General features: G+C 61.0%; 2 protein-coding genes across 7 annotated transcripts; both read right to left on the bottom strand.

The window, feature by feature from the left end:
• Positions 1–67: 67 nt before the first annotated feature.
• RPS6KB2 (ribosomal protein S6 kinase B2) lies at positions 68–5633 on the bottom strand. Of its 5 annotated transcripts, none has more exons than XM_032415011.1 (15): positions 5512–5633; positions 5146–5186; positions 4928–5048; positions 4577–4645; positions 3934–4081; positions 2836–2893; positions 2632–2732; positions 2406–2496; positions 2231–2321; positions 1991–2098; positions 1346–1408; positions 1127–1204; positions 930–1037; positions 709–821; positions 68–483 (listed from the first exon to the last, which is right to left on the bottom strand). In XM_032415011.1, exons 1-15 carry the CDS (start codon positions 5581–5583, stop codon positions 297–299), a joined length of 1449 nt encoding a protein of 482 aa, XP_032270902.1. In that variant the 5' UTR covers positions 5584–5633; the 3' UTR covers positions 68–296. The 5 variants fall into 5 exon arrangements, with proteins under 5 accessions (XP_032270902.1, XP_032270903.1, XP_032270904.1 ...); XM_032415012.1 differs by having other exon boundaries at positions 930–1034; XM_032415013.1 differs by lacking the exon at positions 5146–5186 and having other exon boundaries at positions 5512–5598.
• A 1139-nt stretch (positions 5634–6772) lies between these two features.
• On the bottom strand, positions 6773–16351 carry CARNS1 (carnosine synthase 1). Of its 2 annotated transcripts, XM_032415042.1 has the most exons (10): positions 16305–16342; positions 15908–15934; positions 14287–14560; positions 13374–13463; positions 12637–13124; positions 12238–12412; positions 12061–12146; positions 11108–11339; positions 10726–11006; positions 6773–8977 (listed from the first exon to the last, which is right to left on the bottom strand). In XM_032415042.1, exons 2-10 carry the CDS (start codon positions 15908–15910, stop codon positions 7751–7753), a joined length of 2856 nt encoding a protein of 951 aa, XP_032270933.1. In that variant the 5' UTR covers positions 15911–15934; positions 16305–16342; the 3' UTR covers positions 6773–7750. The 2 variants fall into 2 exon arrangements, with proteins under 2 accessions (XP_032270933.1, XP_032270934.1); XM_032415043.1 differs by lacking the exon at positions 14287–14560 and having other exon boundaries at positions 16305–16351.
• Between the last annotated feature and the right edge of the window lie 3941 nt (positions 16352–20292).

Here is a 20292-nt window from a genome sequence, read left to right as displayed (position 1 = left end):
TCCCCCTGGCACAGCCCCACCAATCCTGCCCCCAGAGGTCCAAGGGAAGAGCCAGGTCAGTGCCATGATTCAGTATTTTAATTCTCCGAGGGCACAGCTCAACTGCAGGCCAGCTGGGCGGCGAGGCCGCTCCCCTGACAGCCAGAGCCTGTGGCCCTTCGCGGGCATGGTTCAGGGGCACAGCCGCCCCAACAGAGACGCGCTGTCACGCACACTCACTCCTGCACCCCTAGACACACCTCCAGGTCTCTGGAGCTGGCCCAGGGCCCCGCTTGCCCTCACGGCCGCCCACCCTCCTAGCGCCCTGGGCGCCCACGGCCCCTTTTAGACTTCTTGGTCCCTGAGGGGGGTCGGATGGGGAGGGGGGCAGTGCTCGAGGGTGGTGGTGGCGGCGGCGGCAGGAGAGGAGGTAGAGGGGGCTCCGTGGGCTCCAGTGGGCCAGAGCCGGGCCGGAATCCCTCAAAGGGCGAGAACTTCAGGGGGCTGCAGGGGAAACCAAGGTGAGTCAGCACGTGCTGGCGCCGGGGCCAGAGGGCCGATGTCCCCCCACCCCCCCCGCCAGGCACAGAGGCTGTGAGGTCAAGTGCCCAGCCAGGAGCCCCCACCACAAGGGGTCCCCAGCTGTGGATGGGAAAACAGACTGGCACTGAGAGGCAGCCCTGGCCGGACCCCTGCCTCAGCTACACACTGCCCTCTGTCCTGTGGTACCTGACCGGGGTCCGGGGGCTGCTGTGGAGGCGCCTGGGGGAGCGCAGCTTGGGCTGGAAGGAGAAGCCCTCCTTGATGCTGTCCAGGACGGAGGGTGCCACGTAGGTGAAGCCCTGGGCGGGCGGGAGCGAAGGCAGGGCCGGGCGACACTCAGTGTCCACCACTCCTGAGCCACGATCCTGCCCGGGCCCCCATAACCCTCAGGCCCCCCAGGACCTCACCAGGAAGGCCTGGTTGGCGCTCTCGCTGAGGGCCGTATCATCGGGACTGTCCACCGGCGTCTGCCGCGTGAAGTGGGAGTCAAACTGGCTCACGTCCTCCTCTGACTGCTGTGGGTAGACCCGAGTGGGGAGGAGGGGTCGGGGGCATCCAGGACGGGTCCTCCACCTGCCCCCAGACGAATGGGTCCTCCGCTTACCAGAGAGGGCCTGAAAGGGGGGTCGATGCGGCGAGCCAGGAGGTCGTCCCAATTAATGTGCCGGAAGAAGGGGTGCCTCTGTGGGTAGAGGGCCCTCAAACATCTCATCATTGCACCCTCCTTGGCTCTCTCAGTAACTCCCTCTGCCCTAAGGCCTTGCCTGCCCCCTGGCACCTTTGGGGGCTCAGCCCTGCCCCCTCCTGGTGGTCCCAGACCCACCTGCACATCAGCAGCATCCCCAGGGCCACCCCCGATCCGTTGGCCGGGATTCCGCTTCAGAAACTGCAGGACAAGGGCAGAGGGTGAGGGTCTGTCTGGGGGAGAGGCACTGACCGTGTGTTCCTCCATGTTCCTGGAGACTGGCCTGGGCAGGGAAAGGTGAGCTGTGTGTGTGTGTCTGCGTATGTGTGTGTGTGGTGGTGCGGAGAAGGCCTCCAGAGTGTGGTCTCCACCTACGGACAACCTTAGGCCTCCCAAGGTTTGATCTAATGGGCCCTTCCGCGTGAAGCCTTCGCAAAAGCACCCGGTCACTGGGGGCACTAGGGCACTGCAGTGGGATCCAATCTCCAAGCCTTGCCTCCCACTTTTACCCCCAACGAATGCCTTCTCGATGGGAGAGCAGCTAGCTCATCGTGAATGTTCTGCTGATTAAGACTTGGGACTAGGGGTGTGTGCAGCAGGGTCATCAGCTGGTCTGCGACAGAGTGAAGGCCCAAGCTCGGCGTCTCGGACCCCAAAGCCAATGCTCTTTCATCCCAGAGGCACACTGCACAGGCCGGAGTGTCCCACAGCCCAGAGGAACTCAGGATTCCATGCAGGGTCTAGAAGACACTGGGGGCTGGGCCAGGCACTGGAGGAGCCCACCTTTTTGACAAGGTCCCGGGCATCCGGGGTGAGGTAGGGGGGCAGCGTCAGCTTCCCTTTGATGATCTTGTCCATGGTTTTCTTCCGGTTCTCTGCAGTGAAGGGTGGCTGGAGAAAGCAGAGGGTGAGAGGAGACTTGCGGGCCTCCCCCCAGGCCCTGGCCCTGGCCCTGGCCCAGGATGAGGACCCCCCTCCCACCCCCCTCCCCACCGCCCCTCCTCCCAAGGAGGCTGGACTTGCCGATCCAGTGAGCATGTCATACATCAGGGCCCCCAGGCTCCACCAGTCCACCGCCCGGTTGTGGCCACTGCGTACCAGAATCTCAGGGGCCCTGGGGGCCAGGGGAAACCATCAGCCAGGCCGGGCCCTTCCTGGCAGTCCTCCCAACCCCTGGTCCCAGCCAGCTGCCGCTTACATGTACTCAATGGTGCCACAGAAGGTATGGGTGACGGCGCCCTCATGGATCGACTCCTTGCAGAGTCCAAAGTCTGTCAGTTTGATGTGGCCTGAGGAAGATGTTGGAGGGGGTGGTCAGGGCCCTGGCCTACCGTGTGGTGCTCCTCAGCCCTCCCTGCGGATTCCAACCCAACATATGCAGCTACACGGGGGGGGGGGGGGGGGGGTGGTGCACACATGCGCACCCTGGCTGTTGAGCATGATGTTCTCAGGTTTGAGGTCCCGGTAGATGATGCCTTGGGAGTGGAGATGGCCCAGGGCCAGTGTGATCTCTGCCAGGTAGAAACTGCAGAGACAGGACAGGGTGAAGGCAAGGGTAGGCAAGAGACTGGGCTCTGGGGGAAGGGGATCCCTGGAGCCCCTCCAGAGAGGCGGGAAGGAACACCTACCAGGCCGTGTCTTCCAGGAAGATGCCCTCTCGCTCCAGATGCGTGAAGAGCTCACCGCCTGTGACACAAACATGTCAGCAGCTGTGTGCTGGGAACAAGCATCTTTGCTCTCTGAATCTCGGTTTCTTCTTGGGGAGAGTGGGACTCATAATTCCGGCCCTACCTGCCTCACAGAGCTGCCGTGGGGATTCAATTCAATTCAGCAAACATCTACCGACGCCTACTCGGGTGTCTGGCCCTGTGCTGGGTGAAGCTGGGGACACAGAGATGAGGAGACCCAGCCATTGCCCTCAGGATGCTCAGTCTAATGGGGAGACAGACATGCACACAGGTGCTCTAATATGCCAGACTGAGGCAACAGCTCCAGGAGCTTAATGCAAAAATATCACAGAGGAGGCAAAGGACTCCCAGCGTGAGGGGACACAGCCCATGGTAACAGTGAGAATCGAGGGGCTGCTGAGATGGACACAGGCACTGGAGCTCACAGGGCTCATCCGTGCAGACAGGACCTGGCGGCAAGCGGGCCCCAACCGCTTCACGGCCAACAGGGGGCACCAGGCCAAGGAGGCCAGGCTTCACCGGGGCAGTGACAAAGAGCCGTGTGATTGTGAGTAGGAGGGTCGGGGACAATTCCGTGCTGAGACGATGACCCTGGGCGTTCATGGAAGAGGGTGAGCTGAAGGCCTCAGGCCCAGTTAGGAACAACTGTGACCCCTGCCCTCCCTCAGGAGAGTGGAGAGTATGAAGGACACTACTGAGAATGAACCAGCGGGATCTGGGACCCAACTGGACACAGGGCATATAGGAGAGAGGAACAGGCCATGAAGGGGTAGTGGAAATGGACAAAACAAGCCACTGGATTTCTGCACGAACTCCCACCGTTCCCGTCCACCCCCAATACAGGTGAGGGACAAAATAGGTGCTGGACAGACGTTTGCTGAATGAATGAATGAAGGGACGGATGGACACACGAATGGATGGGCGTGGGGGCCCCCTAGCCATTCTACACACCACATCTCTCCGGGCTTCCCCCAGAGCTCCCAGTGCTTCCTGGCTGGTTCCCTGGCCCTGGTTCCCTGGCTGGGCCCCTGCTCATACCACTGAGACACTCGAGGATGAGGTAGAGTTTGCCACCAGTCTGGAAGGCATAGGCCAGTTCCACAATGAAGGGGTGCTTCACTGACTCTAGAATGTTCCGTTCAGCCCGCGTGTGTGCTGTGTCCTTGGCGTTGCGCACAATTTTGGCCTGAAGAGGCGGGATCAATCAGAAGGTGGGCACCCCGGGCGCCTTTAGTCCCTCCAGCCATTACCCTCCTGCCACCCTTTATCGCTCCATTCTATTTCTCCATAATTCCGCTACCAGTGATCATCCTTCTCAAGGACTGATTTATCCTCTAGAGGTACCTCTCTGCTTTGGCACCAATGACATTTCAGGCAGATAATCCTTTGCTGTGGGTGCTGTCTTGTACATCGTAGGATGTTGAGCAGCAGCCCTGGCCTCTACCCACTGAATGCCAGTAGCACCCCTATTTAGTCGTGACTCAAAAATGTAGAGGCAATATTGCCCACGGTTGGGAATTACTGCAAAACGACACAACCACAACTGACAATAAACCAGCCAATGCCCGAGACAGGGGCCATCTCCTCCATCACGTTCACTACTGTCTTCCGGAAGCCTGGAGTAGTGCATGGAGGACGGCAGCCACCGAGCAAGGATTTGTTGGCCGAACAAATGACTCACCTTCCTCAGGACTTTCATGGCATATATTTTGCCCAAGTTGGTGCCCTGCACCTTTCGCACTTGGAACACCTGTAGGGCAGGGGAGACAGGATCAACCTCCCTCTCCACATCCTGTCTTCAAAAAGCTCCACCCTGAAGCTCTGGCATTGAGACCCAGAGGCCTAGGCCCACCCAAGGGTGGGGCAGTAAAGATGTCAAGTCTGATTCTGAGAGGATCGGCCTTTCCCTGCTTTATGTTTTTACCTCAGCGTTCTACGGAGGCTCGGCTGATTTACAAGTCTAATTTGTTTTGAGACCCTTTGCTGCGGCAAGACTGAGGCAGGGAGAGCAGTGAGGAAGGAAGCCCAGTACCTTGCCATAGCCCCCCTTGCCCAGCACACGCAGCAGCTCAAAGCAGTGGGGCCCGATGCGCTCAGGGCCTAGGTTCACACTGGTCTCAGTCAGCTCCACCTCCTCACAGTGTCCCACAGGCCTATTAACACAAGAAGTTAATGGGGGCAAGGCTCCAGCACTCCCCGTGTCTCCCTCCCCAGCCCATACCCTCCTCCCCCAACACAACCCTCACTCACTCCAGGCCAGCCGCCCTCGACTCGGCAAGGGGACACACGTCCTGTGAGAAACCGAGGGGTAAGAGCCAAGGAAGGCACCGGATCCCTCCCCCTCAAGCTGGACTACTTGGCCCAGGAGAGGAGGGGGTCAGCAATGGGAGCTGGCGGGCGATGGGCCAGCAATGGGGAGGAGAGGTCCGGGGCAGAAAAGGGAGAACCAGGGTAAGGGCTGGGGCCTGGAAGACAGGTCGGGGTGAGCGAGGGTGGGTCAGAGCTTAATAGGGCCCGGGCTCAGAGACGCTCTGGCTGGGGGAAGCCAGGGCGAGTCCACCGCCTGGAGGATGGGATCGGCTCCGGGATCGAGCCGCGCCCGGGAGGACCACTCACCGAGGGGCTCAACTCTGGCTCGCCCTCGCTGCCTTCCTCCGTCTCTAGGTCCAGGTCAAACACGGCCGCCATAGCGGCGCCGGCCCGGCGGGCCCCTCGGCCCGTGCTTGGCCGCGCTCAGACTGACAGCCGGGGGGGCGGGGCGGGGGGTTGTACGTCATCACTCCGCGACCGCGGCCCCGCGCGCCGATGACGCATGAGGCTCCCCCTCCCTCCAGCCGGCCACTTAGTCTGGCGCAAGGCCTCTCGGGAACTGTAGTTCCAGAGTGCCGGGCTGCCAAAGCCAGTCTAACACTCTTTGACGGGACCCTCAGTCTTCGCAGCACTGCTCTCCGGGGGTGGCACCGGACAAGGGAAGCCTAGAAGGCGCTCATCTTGGTTCTGGGGAGAGTTTGAGTTTGGATGGGGCAGAAGCACATGCAGGTATGGGTGTAAATTTAATCCCCAGCCCGGTTTAAGCTGTGCGCTGGCTGGGTGGCGGGGCGGCGAAAGGCAGGTCGCGTCCCTCTGTTCGCCCCTGAGAGGCGGCTGCATCACAGTCTCCCTAACGTGACACCTGCCTCAAGGACCCTGCAAATCAGAACATTTACGGGGTGACTGCCCCACGCTCAGGTCAGGCTGGGCTTTTTTGCCAGGTTCTTGCCAGAAAGGGTTTGGGTCTCACTGATACACCCGTAAATATGGGTTTGTGCTGGAGTTTGCTTCGTTGCCAATTTAAGTACATTTAGTAATTTTGCTATCTGGTACAGAATAGGCACGTAATAAAACTTCGTTAAAATAATGAATGAATGAATGAATGAATGAATGAATGAATACACAAAACCTGGTCTGTGACTTTAGATTTGGGCATGGATTCTCGTTGCCTGGAGCTCTGTAGGGGTGAATTTGGGCCACACTAGGTCTTGGATGAGTTCTGACTGTTGGAGGCTGTCTGGATGTGCATTCCAGTTGGATGGGGAGGCTAAATATGAACTCAGCTGGACAGAACTCAGGAGTCTCCAGGCTGGAAGAGGGTTGTTTAGTTGGATGTGGCCCTCTGGTTGCATTTCCACCCTCCAGAGACCCTCAGGTTTGGGTCCCGTTGTGAGTGACCATGGCAGGCCCCTCCAACACAGAGGCCTGGCCAGTAGGGTGTTTTATCCTTAGCTCCAGATGCTACGGGTGTCCCCTAGCCACCTCTCCCTCCTCCCATCCCCAACTCCCATCTAGCTGAGCCTGAGGGGCATTGTCCAAGTTGCAAGAACCACATGCCAGACCTTTCATTAGTTCATAAGCCTTTATTTGGAGAGGGATGCTTGTGGAGCGAGCCCCAGGTCCTGCGCTGCACAGGGGCCGAGTTATTGAAGCAGACTCCCCTGAATCAGGAAGGGAGTGTAGACTCTCCTCTGCCAATGCCGGTTAGTTATGCCAGAGGCCAAAGCACCAAAGCTTGGTGGAGAAGGTGTGTGCTGCATGGGAGGGGGTGTTCACTTGTCTTAAGGTCACATATGAATGAGGGCAGGGAGGTGAGTGGGGTTTAGAAGCTGAGCGGGCACATAAGACTTAGTAAAAGTGGAAACCTGGACCCTGTACCTTGTCCCTTGATCCCCCAGCTACTATGGTATGACCTTGAAGCAATGGTTGTTCCTCTCTGAGCCTGTTTCCTCATCTGTAGAATGGGGCAATAGTGTCTGCCTGGAGAGGAGACGGTTCCTGCTGACCCCAGGGCACCTGCTTCTACTGCTCAGGCCAAATGAGGCAAGCAGAGCACTGCCAAAAGTTGTCAGCGGGCTCTAGAAATATCCTGGAATTTCTAAATGAGGGTTAAGAGTAAGAAGACAGGGCGTTTCATCTCAGGCTTTTGTGGGATTTGTCCAAGGCCAGGGGCCAGCCAGCTTCTCTCTTCCTGTAGGCTGCAGGAGGAGAGACAGACCTGGAGGGATGACAAAGAGGGGCTAAGTTTGGGCCCACTCCCGCCTCCCTGCAGTGTGTGCGTGCGTGCGCGCGTGCGTGTGCGTGTGTGTGTGCTTGTGTGTATGCACGCAGCTGTTGCTGTTTCTCCATGGCTAGACTCGTGGGGCAGGACTGGGGCCTGTGCTGGACTGACAGCAAGAGGGGCCAGTGGGCCCCCCCAGATACTTTTTTTGTGGCCCTCAAGCTCAGGAGGCCTTCGTGTCAAATGGCCCTGTTATTCTGGAACAGACCTGAGGCCTTGGGGGGGCCAGGCCAGGGTTGGGGCAGGGGTCCAGGAAGAGAGGCACTATTTGAAGTGGGACAGGAAGTGGGCAACAGGGTAGTGGGGCCCATCGATGCCCAGACCCTGGCAGAGGCCCAGCAGGCGGAGGCGAGCCTCAGCCGGGCTGGACCCAGCACAGGCCACGCTGCAGTAGGGCTCCTCGTATTCGCCCGGCACCAGGACCTCCTCCAGCCAATTGAGGCGCAGCAGGCCCTGGTCATGAAGAGCCTGCAGGGTCTCACGGCTGGCGGTGGAACTCAGCACCTGCAAGTGCTGGGACACCAGGCACATGACCCCCACCAGGTGGCCACGGGCACGTGGGTGGGTGGGCAAGGCAGGCCGCAGGCCGCAGGCCACCATAGCTGCTGCCAGCAGCAGGTCCACACCATAGAGCTCCAGGATCCAGTCTCTCAGGTAGAAGCCGCCCATGCGAGGGTTGATCTCGATGAGCTTCGGCCCAGCCCCAGTCAGCTTGAGCTCCACGTTGAACACCCCATCCAGCAGCCCACAGCCCAGGCAACAGCGGAAGGCTGCCTGCACCAGCTGGGCCTCCTGCTCGGGTGCCAGCCCGGTGGGCATGCAGGCTGCCGTCTCCGTGAAGCCGGGCAGCCTCGTGGGGCCGTTGTCGGACACGAAGGCGGCCAGCAGTCGCCCACCAAACAACACCAGGTCCACATCGTGCTCGGTGCCCTCAATGAACTCCATCAGCAGCATGGCGTTGCCCCAGCCCAGCCCAATGCCAGGGTGGTCGGCCTCCCCCTGCAGGTCGCGGGCGATCTGGGAAAAGTGTTCGTGGCACTGTGGCGCGTCCTCCACCAGCCGCACACCCACTGCGCCTGCCCCGAACTCCAGTTTCATGACACCTGGCAGGGGCACCTGGTGGACGGCCTTCTCCACATCGGCCTCACTCTCCAGCGGGCAGCAGGGCACAGCGTGGAGGGAGGGCGCAGGCCAGGGTGGGCCCTGGCAGCGCAACAGGTGCAGCTGGGTGCAGCTCTTCTGCTTGGCCAAGCGCATGGCAGCTGGGGGGCTGCAGGGCAGCCCCAGCTCCTGGCAGAGCAAGGCCGTGAGCACTAGGCAGTCGTCCCAGTAGGAGAAGCAGCCATCCAGCTGCAGGCCACGGGCCCGCACCAGTTCCGCCAGCAACCGTGCATTCTCTTCATCCCGCCGGTGCTCTGTCACATCAAAGTGGATGAAAGTGTGCACCAGTTGGGATGCAAAGTGGTTGGGGTCCGACTCCACCAGGTGCAGCTGCAGAAAGCACAGAGCACAACGCACCCAGGTCAGCCTGTGCTGGACGCTGGGGAGACCAGATGGGGCCTAGACATGGTTTTGGCCCTCAGCGGAGACCGACTCACCAGTTCGAGGGGCGCAAAAAATATTCGTTGATGATTGACTAAATGGAAGGTGCAGAACTGGCACATCTAACCCAGTCTGGAGGGGAGGGAAGGCAGCCGAAAGGAGGCAATGCTTAGGCTGGGAGCTGAGTAAAACTCAGCCAGAGGAGAGATGGCGGCACAAGGGAAAGGGTGTGATCTGGGCAGCAGGGGCTGGAGCAAAGAGAGAGGGCTGGTGGGCTCATTCTCACTCTGACCACAGCTTGTAGGGGAACCACCAGGTTGGGGGTAGGGACAGGTGGCCTGGTGTCTTTGGGCATCATGCTCTTGGTCGTCATTCACCCAAAGAGTTCTGACCCCAGGGGTGCCCACGGAGGAATCCAGTGGGGCCCTGCGCCCCAAATCTCACTGCCCGCTGGGGGAACACAGACACAAAGCAGCTGGTTCCCAGGGCAGAGGCTGCTCCTGAAGAGACAGGGGAGCGTGGCTGTGAGCACTGTTAACACTTGGCAGCATGAGGAGTAGAAAGACGTTCCAAGTGGAGAGCACAATGTGCAAGGCAGGGAGTGAAGAGGCATAGGAATGGCTGGAGGGGTGGATTCCCAACGGGGTGTGGTACTGTGGAAGAGGGGAGAGGAGACCATTGTGGTAGATTAGAGCCAGGAAGAACCTGGCCTCTGTTATCTTATCTGTTCAATGGGGGATAAGAATGCCTACTCTGGGGGAGGCTGGGTGGCTCAGTTGTTATGCGTCTGCCTCCGGCTCAGGTCATGATCCCAGGGTCCTGGGATCGAGCCCGGCATCAGGCTCCCTGCTCCGCAGAAAGCCTGCTTCTCCCTCTCCCACTCCCCCTACTTGTGTTCCCTCTCGCCTGTCTCTGTCAAATAAATAAATAAAATCTTAAAAAGAAAAGAAAAGAAAAGAATACCTACTCTGCCTGCATGGCTCCAGATTCTTTAATGTGAGGCCACTGCTGTGAACTTGATTCGGGACCTGTAAGCTGCTCTCCAGCACCCTACTCGTGCCCTCAGGAATTCAACCTCGAAGGGCCTGCCCTTCCTGCAGGATAGGCCAGGCTCCTTAGCCTGGCATTCAAGGTCCTGGTTCTGGTACTAACCCTGAATGACGCCCCCGCCCCTCCAGCCCATCTGCGCTGGGCTCTTTTTGCCCTGGAGGGGGCTCTGTGCCCTTCCCGAGGTCCTCTTTCACCTCGCTGAAACAGAATTCGGCCAGAGGCCAAAAAGAGTTTAGACTTCTGGGGCGCCTGGGTGGCTCAGTCAGTTAAGCCTGTGCCTTCTGCTCAGGTCATGATCTCGGGGTCCTGGAATCCAGCCCCGCACTGGGCTCCTTGCTCAGCAGGCAACCTGCTTCTCCCTTTCCCTCTGCTGCCGCCTCCCCACCCCCGCTTGTGCTCTCTCACTCTCGCTCTCTCTCAAATAAGTAAATACAAAAAGTTGAAATTTCTAACCTCGGTGGGGCAGCGGGCCCCGCCCCTACTCCTGGGCTCTAGAGCCCCCAGCGGGCACGCCCAGCGCAGGCTCCGCCCCCAGCGGTGCTGGCCCCGCCCCGAAGCCCTCCGCGCCCGGGCGCCCAGGTTGCCGCCTCCACCACAGGGGCCGGGACTCCGGACCGGCCCCGCCCCGCGCCCCGCGCCCCGCCCACCTTGAGCCCGTAGTCGCGCGCCGCCTCCCACACGAACTTCTTGCTGACGCCGCCGGCGCCGATCAGCAGCAGCTGCTTGCCCTCCACGAGGCAGTGCGCGGACCGCCGCAGCATGGTCTCCACGAGCGGCGCGGCCGCCGCGTCCTCGGCCGCCGACCGCGGGCGCTGCGCGGCCCACAGCCCCTCGAGCGCGCCGCACGCCTCCAGACACAGGCCGCTGTTCAGCTCCAGGGCCACGGGGGTCAGCACGCGGCCTTCCACCGTCAGCGCGAAGTCCACGCCTGGGCCGGGCGGGCGGCGCGGGCTCAGCGGGCTGCCCTCCGGCCTCGCCCCGGCCCCCGGCCCCCGACCCCCGACCCCCGCCCGGGCCGTGCGCACTCACCGAGGAAGTCCGTGCGGGCCCGGCGCCCCCCGCGCTGCTCAGCGCTCAGGCCGGCCTCCAGGGCCAGCACGGCGGCCAGCGCGGCCTCGGCCGCCGCCTTGACGCGCCGTCGCACGACCGCCACCTGTCCCGTCTCACCCAGGCCGCACCGGGCCAGTGCCGCCTCCAGCGTCTGTGGCAAGGAGCTCTGGTGCCGCAGAGGCCGGTCCTCACGGCCCACGCTGCACACCACCTGGGCAGGGTGTGGCTGAGGGTGTGGGCCCAGGAGGAGCCGTCCCAGGCCCCATACCACCCCCCACACCCCTCCCCTGAACACCTACCCTGGTGCCGAGGTCCAGGCCAGACCTCTCACTGGACATTCAAGTAGCCCAGTGCTCCTCCGTGACTTCCGCTGCACAAACCACTTTCCCCGCCACTGCCCCTCTGGTCCTTTAGACCCTAAGGGGATTCTACCCAGGCTTCCAGGCCCAGCCGGGGTCTCTGCTCCTTGAAGGCTCCAAGCACGCTTGCTCCTAGCTCCTGCAGGCCCTGGGGCCTGTGCCACCCTGGTGTGCCCCACCCTAGACCTCCACGAGGGCAGGGTTGACAGACTGTCCCTCAGGTTGGCTCAGAGCTGTGTTCCCAGGAGGGTCCTCAAGCTGCCTTGAGTTCCCCGGCTTGGAGGCCCCTCCTAAAGGACTCCAGACACTGGCAGTTCAGAGACCCTGGGTCAGCCTCTTCTGTGGGTAAGAGGATTCAGCCCTGGGCCCTGGTACCCCGTACCAGGCAGAGCTCCTGAGGCAGGAAGGGTGGAAAGGGACGGGAAAACGCGTCAGACCCAGGAGTCCTCCTAGAGGCCACCAGGATTCCCCCCAAAGATTATGTCTTCTCTCTGCCCGGGGCCCTCAGCAACTCATTAGGGCTGGGCTGGGGTGTGGCGGCAGGGTCAGGACCTAAACCTGGGCCACGCTCACCTTGCTCAGCAGGGGCCTGTCACCCTGTGTCCGACATACCACAGCACAGATGCGCACAGCCAGCTCAGGGCCAGGTGGGGCACTGCCTGGGGAAGGACGGTGAGGCCTGAGCCCGGCACAGAGCAGCCAGGAGGGCGAGCCAAGCTCCCACTCCTGGCTGGCCCAGGTGGCTCTCACCTGGGAAGGGTAGCCGGGCAGGTGGGCACACAGCCTCCACCAGGACACTCTCCTCCTCCTCCAGTTTCTCCAGCAACGCCAGCACTGTGTCCACCACTGTGCTCAGCTCCGCTCGAGGGTACACACGTAGTGCCTGCCGCCCCCGCCAGCGCCAGCCACTGAGCTTCACGGCCACCTGCAGCAGGGAGGGGAAGGGGGTCTCCTTACCACCCCATGGACCCGTGGGGTACCATAGGATCCGATGTGTAAACGGAGGTAAGAAGGGAGGGGACTGCCCCAGAGAGAGATGCCAGCAGGAGGGCTCCAAGTTGGGGACAACTTCCCAGCAGGACTGGGTAACCATGCATGGGTCCCATCCTGCTGGCATCTGCACGGACCTCGGAGGCAGGAGCCTGTTACCTGCAGGGCATCAGCCAGGGCCCCGGAGTGCAGAAAGGCCCCTACTTCCTCCTTCACCAGTGTCTGCTGGTCCTCTTTGCCACTCAGCTCCACCAGCCGTAGGCCCGGGCCGGCCTCCCCGCCCCGCAGCAGTGCCGGGGGCTTATAGGTGAAAGCCAGGGTAGCTGGTACAGCCACACCTCCGTGCTGAGCCAGCAGTCGCCTTGTCAGCAGCCTGTCCTCCAGCAGCCGGGCCAGCTCAGCCGAGGCTCCGGTGGGACAGGTCAGGTCACGGGCAAGTTCAGCTGCCTCTCGACCCCGGCCAGGTCCCAGCCCCAGGCCCGCCAGGAAGTAGGTGGCTCGGCGTGGGGGGACAAAGTCATCCAGGAATGTCAGGCCCCCTGGGTGGAAGCTCACAGCCTTGGACACCAGCAGGACCGCCTCGCCCGGTTGCCCAAGTGCCGGCACCTTCGTCAGCCAAGTAGGGGACAGGCAGAGGAGCATGTTTCCTGTGGGCAGAGGGAGGAGGGTTGCTGGCCAGGGAAGGCTTAATGCCCCCATGTCCTTCGCCTCCAGCCCGGGGCCCTGGGTAGTGGGGGGCAGCTGCTCCCAGAACCCACCCCCACTCGGAGCATGGCAGCCGGCCCAGCAGAATGCAGGCACTTGCCAGAGTCAGTGGGTATTTCGGGATGTGGCCGGGCCAGGGCAGGGCTGCCCTTTCTGTAGGAGCGGGCGGGGGAACTTGGGCACATACTCACCCGGGCTCTGGACCCCACCCTCCAGCAGCACAGACAGAAAGGTGCTGGGGGATCCCAGAACGCATAAGGTCACCTCCGCACCAGGGCAGCCTGGGGGTGGGGTGGGGGTGGGGAGAACATTGCCAAGCTCAATAGGGACTCCCCCTGCTACCTTTCTGCCTACCCTTCCCTGCCCATAGCCCCGCCCTCCCCCCCCCCCGGGGGCCCCCAGGTCCTTGCCAGTGTGGGCTGAGAAGGGTAGAGAGGACAGAGAAGACGCTGGAAGGGGAAAGGGAAACTGCCTGCCCATCCCGCCCGGTGAGGCTGCTCCCTCCTCTCTGCAGCTAGCCTGGGAGGGACTGGAGGCTGAGTGACTGGAGAGCTGGGTTCTAGCCTGGGCTTTGACACTGACTTTCTCTGTGACCCGTGGCCCCCATGCAGTGCGGTGGGGGGGGGGGGGGAGTCCCTGTGCCTCAGTTTCCCAGTCTGTGATTTTCATGTATTCTGGCTGTGAAGCCTCTGTCCACACAAAACCTTTGTGGCCACCTAATCTTTAAAACAGATGTAAAAATTAATAAATAAAAATAAAACAGATAAACTAGGGAAGGAGTTTTGGGTCCCAACTGTTAGCTGCTTCCACAGCAGCTCCCAAGACACGTCTATAGAAGCTCTGGCTCCACAGAACATGGATGACAAATCCCACGGCTCGGTCTTCTGGGGACAGGAGGGAAGCCTTGATCTCTGACTTTACTGGTGCCAGATGCCCTTTGAAACAATGCTTGTCTGCTGGAGGTCGACTGGCCTTGCCTCCCTGGCTCCAGATCCAGCCAGAGCCTGGGGGAAGGGGCTGACCTTGACAGGGATGGGAAGCAGGCTGGGCTGAGGGTGCCCCCCTCCCCCCCCAGGCTCCCCCCTCCCTGGAGCCCTTGGGCACCTGTGCGGGGCACCTGGCTGCGGTCCTGGGTCTCCGGGAGGCCGGCTTGCTGCAGACAGCTCTGCAGGAGGCCGTAGTAGTAGACAGTCCAGGCCCGGGCCTCCGCCCCCTCGAGGGAGCCCTTGCAGTCCAGGCCCACGTCCTGGTGCCAGGAGCCAGGGAAGCAGCCTGGGGGCGGCAGGCCAGAGCCTCCTCCCCATGGGCCCTCCTCTTCCTCCAGGTCCTTGGAGCCCAGGGGGCAGTCCCACTCGGGACCCAGCGGATCCAGGGAGAGCTGAGAGGGGCAGAAGTGGTGGGTCTTGGGCAGAGTGGGCAAAGGGCACATTAAGTCACCCAAGGGTATAAGCCCTCCACACCCCTAACCTTGGGTTATATTCAGGGCAGACACTGTCCTAGGAACCAGGAGGGGATGGAGTTGGGCTAGGGGATGAAGGCCTGTCACCAGGAACATGTAGGCAGAGGTGGTTTGTAAAACACAGGTGCAGTGCTCCGGGGGGCTGGGCGTAGAAAGCAACGTGCTGCTTGGCTGGACCACTGCCCCCCCCCCCCCCCCCATCCCACGCCAAGGTCTGCCCTAGCTTCGTTCTCAGGACCAGAGGTTTTGGTCTGTTTTGTTCATCGAAGCAGTTCTAGCACACCATAGCTGCTCAGTAAACATTGATTGAGGATAAATGAACAAACGAACCAAGCAATCGCTTGAGCTGCTCATTTCTCTATGGCCTTGGTAACCTATCTACTACCATCATGGAGCTCTGCTGAGACCTAAATGTGTAGGTGAATCTTTCCACTGCCACCTAAGTAGGCCTTGAGGACCTACTGTGTGCCCAGCCCTGTGCTAGGGACTGGTGGGGGAAAAAGCCCGTGCCCTTTTTTCAGATGTTCTGAGTCATGGAAATGCTTTCTTTGGATGAAATTTTACACCCCTGCCCCTCTCTGAGGCTGGCTGACTCCCGCATGAGGCAGCTCAGAGGCTCTGTGTGACCACAGGTGGGGACAGAGGTGGGCCTGTCCTCCGGGGGACAGCCTGGGTGGGCTACCTTAGGTAAGTTACAAGGTTTCTTTGGGCCTTGTGGGGGCCTGGCACCTGCCCTGTCCCACCCCAGGAGGCCGGTGAGGTTTCAGTCATGGGAAGACAGTGCGCTGTGGCCAGGAGGGCAGGCCTGCGCTTGAGACCTGGGCTGGACTCCAGGCTGACCAGTTCCAAATTCTGAGCCTCGTGCCTTCTCTTAGAAGGTGTGTTCCAAAAAGAAGAAGAAGGTGTGTGTTCCCTGAGAGCACACACTGTTCATGCATTGCTATGTCCCCAAACCTGGAATGGTGTCAGATGCATAGTAGGGGCTCAGTGAATGTTGCAGAATGAATGAATGCCAAAGGGGACCAACAGTGCCCATCCCCGGAGCTGGTGGGGGAGAGAGGAAGTGCCTGGCACACACAGCAGCTGCTTGTCCCATGTCACCCGGAGCGGAGAGTCAACCACAGTGCGGGCCGCTGGTCATAGGTCTGAGCTGTCTGCACAGGGGAGCCCCCAGGGTGAGGCTTTGGGGTGCCAAACCCTGCCCTCTGGGCCCTCCCTCTGGCCAGGGGCTTGGGCCTTTTGGGGGAAGGAGCAGAGGAGACTCACCATCTTACAGGTGCAGCGGCTGAGAGACTGATGGCAGAGACAGAGGGAAAGAGACAAAGGAGGGAGTCAGGGCAGCCGGGTCTGTACCCCACTGCCCAGCCCCTCAGACTCAGGGGCGGCGAGGTGGCCCCCAAGGCGCCTGTGTCCTGTCCCTGACAGGTGTCCACGGCTGCCCCACCCCCACCCAAGGAGGCGGTGGGATTTCTGCCGCCGGGACCGCAGGGGTCCTGACACCCCTCCCCCGCCCCCCAGCTCACGCCTCGCGGGGTTGCGCCGGGCAGCGCTGGGGTCCTAGCACCCCGCCCTTCCAGCGGGGGGCGCGCTGGGTCCCCGCGACCCCTGGCCCCGCAGCCCCCCTCCGTGGCTCTCCCCGGGGCGCGGGCAGGAGCCGGGGTACCTGGAGGGCCGCAGCGGCTCGGCGGGGCAGGCGGGGGCTCGGCGGGGCAGGCGGGCGGCGGTGGCGGCAGCGGCGGCACAGCGGGAGCGGGCGGCTCGGCTTTATATAGAAGCGACCGGGGCATGCCCATTGCGGGGCGGGGGCGGCGCGGGGCCCCAGCCGGCACCCCCCACCCCCCCGCCGCCCCGCCGCCCGCGTCGGGACACCCGCCCCCCAGCCCGACACCTGGGCTCCAGGGTGGGGCCAGGGAGCGAGACCGACCAAGTGGAACAGAGGGTCACAGCCACAGGGCTGCGGTGAGGGAAAGACGGAGCCCGGACAGGGACAGAAAGAGACAGAGGGAGACAGAGGGAGAGACAGTGCCGAATGGAAGGGGGATGGAAGAAAGAGAGGGAGAGAGGAGGGGCGGAGGGAGAGAGCTGGAGAGGGCAGAGACCGGCGGCAGGGCTGCCCTTGGCCTTTCGGGGAGGGGTGGCCAGGAGAGCAGTCGGGGCCCACAGTCTGGAGTCCTGCCCTTGGATGGAGTCCTGAGCTCCCTAGCACACCCAGCCCCCAGCAGTCTGCCTCGGCCATGAGCACTCTGCCCTGTGGCAGACTCTCCCAGAAAGGCCGGGTTGGGCGGGGTCCCTGAACATCTGTGGGGTTCCTGCCTCACCTCTCCTGGCCCCCACCAGAGTAGGGACCAATCAGTAAGAGGACCCCACAAGGGCAGTCCCAGTTTCCTGGGAGACCCTCTGCCCTGCAGGGGGCCAAGAGGGAAGGGGGTGCCCAAGCTGTGGGGTTCCAGTGGATGTGAGCCCAGGAAAGGGGGTGTGTACGGGATCTGTCTTGCCCATGGACACCCATGTCTGCTGGACACCGGCAATTACACCCAGTCTCCCCAAGACACACAACCTTACACCCAGGTGCATTCACCCAAGCACCCACAGAAAACACCTCAAGAGACCTGGCTCACGGCCACAAATTCGGAGACTCACACCCTCTCCTTGAGTGTCACAGTAGGCAGGTGTCAATCCTAGCTCCAGCCATAGGACCTGGGCACGTCCCCTTTCTGGTCTGAACCTCACTTTCCTCCTGCCTAAAATGGGGCTAGTTCCCATCTCACAGGGCTGTGGGGAGAATTAGTACATGGTCCTGCGTACACCCACCACATGCGGGCTATTATGACAATTCCTCCACCTTACAGCCTCGAACCCACACCTTCTCCCTGCCTGTCTCAGAGCTGGAGACTGACTCCCTGGCTGTCCCCGAGAGCCTTCTGGGCTCGGGGGAGAGAACCGAGGGGCCCGTGGCACCTGTAGGGGCAGAGGGGACAGCTTTGGGTATACAGAGGACCCACCCCTGTCTACCACTGAAGGGACTCCGAGGGGAGAAATGATTCATCCAGAGTCCGTCCAGCCCAGCCCACATTCCCCACACAGCTTTCCAGGGCTGGCTGCTCGGCGGCCTCTCTGGAATTAGGTGTGGCCACTCGAGAAGTCCATTCTCCTACGGCAGGGGTAGCCTGAGCGCCACGGCAATCCCACTGGCGGGAACAGAGGTGGGGCGCGGATGTCGTCAAGGAGCATGAGCTTTTGGCACTTAACAAGAGTTAAAAAACTGAAAGTCAACTGAGTAAATTTTAAAGATTTGATTGGCTTTATTCAACGATTCATAGGAGCTGTGCAGAATGAAAGACTTATAGGCAGAAGGGAGCAAAGACAAGGAAGTTGTACTGGGCAAAACAGCGGATTGGGTTTTGCAAGGTCGCTTTCCTTTAGGGGATGGCAGAGGTCTATCAGACGACCTAACTAGTGCTGATAGGTGAGTCCTGATCCTGGTTTAAGATTCCATTTCTGGGGGCACCTGGGTGGCTCAGTGGGTTAAGAGTTCGACTCTTTTTTTTTTTTTAAGATTTTATTTGGGGGCACCTGGGTGGCTCAGTTGTTAGGCGTCTGCCTTCAGCTCAGGTCATGAACCCAGGGTCCTAGGATCGAGCCCCGCATTGGGTTCCCTGCTCGGCGTTCTCTCTCTGTTTGTGTTCCCTCTCTCGCTGTGTCTCTCTCTTTCAAATAAATAATTTTTTTTTTTTAATTTATTTGAGAGGGAGAGTGCACAAGCGCGGGGAGGGAGAGAGAGAATCTCAAGCAGACTCTGCTGAGCAGGAGCCAGATGCAGGCCTCGATCCCACGCCCCTGAGATCAGGACCTGAGCTAAAATCAAGGGTCAGACATTCAACCGACTGTGCCAGCCAGGCGCCCCATGTGTCCGGCTCTTGATCTCGGCTCAGGTCTTGAGCACAGTGCTGGTGAGAGGCAGAGCTGGGGTCTTCCATCTGCTGGAGCGTGTGCACACATGTACGGAGAGCAGTGTGGTTCTGTGCCCACTCCCAGAGGGCCTTGGCCGGGCACCAGCTCTTGTGGCGTTTGCCTTGTCCTTGCAAGGAGGAAAGGTAAGGTCTGGCACTTGGGGCAAGCGGTCTGGCAGAGCGCTTCTGCTGTCTCTAGCCAGCTAGTGGTGGGGTGAGGAGAGGCAGCGTGTCAGCTGTGGCCCGGATCAACTGAACAATCATCCTCATAATACTGTGACTGATAGAGCGATCTTGGGGCTGGGGTGGGAACTTTTATCTCGTTATCTGTAGGAGAAAATCAAGCTCAGAGAGCAAGAGGACAATTCCTCTGCAGGGACTTTGCAGGGAGTCTGAGTCTGGCTTCTGGACAGCGTGGGGATGGGGAACCTCAGGGGTGGGTGGCAGTGCAAGATGGAGACCATGGGCCCTCCCCACGACCAAGGTGGGGATCCATCTGCCCTTCTGCTTTTTAAAAATGTGTATTTATTTATTTTTAAGTAATCTCTACACCCAACATGGGACTCAGACTCAACGACCCCAAGATCAAGAGTTGCATGCTCTTCCAATTGAGCCAGCCAGGGGCCCCTGTCCTTCCACTTTTTTGCTTGGCCCCCACTCCTGTCCCTGGGGCTGACCCAGGCCAACAGACATCTCTGGGTGCCATCCCAGCTTCAGTCCCTGCAGGCTGAGTGCCATCAGATACATGGTTTGCCTTCCCCAAGCCGCCTTCCAAGCAGGTTTGTCAGGAGCGGGGGCTGCCAGGTTTACTGACTATGGTTGTTCAGGTTGCTCACTGCACAAAGGTACCCAGCTGAGTGGTCACTTCCCCTTTGCCACACAGGACTGCATGTGCCTGGAGGAGAGGTGTCTTTCCCAACTAGCACACGGGTACTGTAGGAGCTAGCATGGTCTTGTGAAGATAATGTGTGTAGAAGTGTTCACATGAGGAGGGTGCTAGTTCTCTCCTGGTCTGACACCCCCACACCCTACCCAGCTCAGGCTCCCCATGTAGATGTTTGATAATGGCACCTGCCCAGAAAATGCTTCCCTGAGCTGAAAAGGTCAGCCCTAGCTGGAGGAGTCCTGCCGGAGACCATTTGCCCCTAAGGTCTATAACCAGTGGGACCCACTGTCACCATGGCCCCCCTCCCAGCCTCATGACAGATTCCGGGGCCCAGGGCTGAGGCTGCTGCTTTCCTGCTTCCCCACCCTCCGAGCAGAAGAACTGAGCCCTTGGAGGGCAGGGAGTCTAGGAGCAGACCCCAAGGGTAGGTCCCCCCACCCTACCTGCTACAGAGCCTGAGACTGCATTCGATGCCCTAAGGCTAAGGTGTTGTCCAGAAGGCACAGAGCCCTGAACTCTAGGGGCTCTGCCCTTCATGGTGATCTTGGGCTGGGCACTCCATTTCCCCTTTCTCTAGTGAGGCGATCTGTGCTGCCTGCAGAGGGGGAGGGGATCTGAGAAAGTTCTGGGAAGTGCAGGTGAGTGGGTTATCGTTAAGCTACAGGTACCTTAGTGGGGCAGGGAGGAGGGAGGGAGGGCCCTGGAAGCTCTCTTTAAGACCGGGGGGCCCAGCTGCTGCCCCACACTCCAAGGGGCTGGGACTCAGGCTGGGACAGGGCCGGGGGAGTGGGTGGGAGCAGGAGAGAGAGCACCCC

The sequence above is a fragment of the Phoca vitulina genome, unplaced genomic scaffold (genome assembly GCF_004348235.1).
Source record: "Phoca vitulina isolate PV1807 unplaced genomic scaffold, GSC_HSeal_1.0 scaffold16, whole genome shotgun sequence".
NCBI classification, from domain to species: domain Eukaryota; kingdom Metazoa; phylum Chordata; class Mammalia; order Carnivora; family Phocidae; genus Phoca; species Phoca vitulina.
The sequence above is the reverse complement of the archived record's forward strand: the minus strand, read 5'-3'. Positions and strand labels throughout refer to the sequence as shown.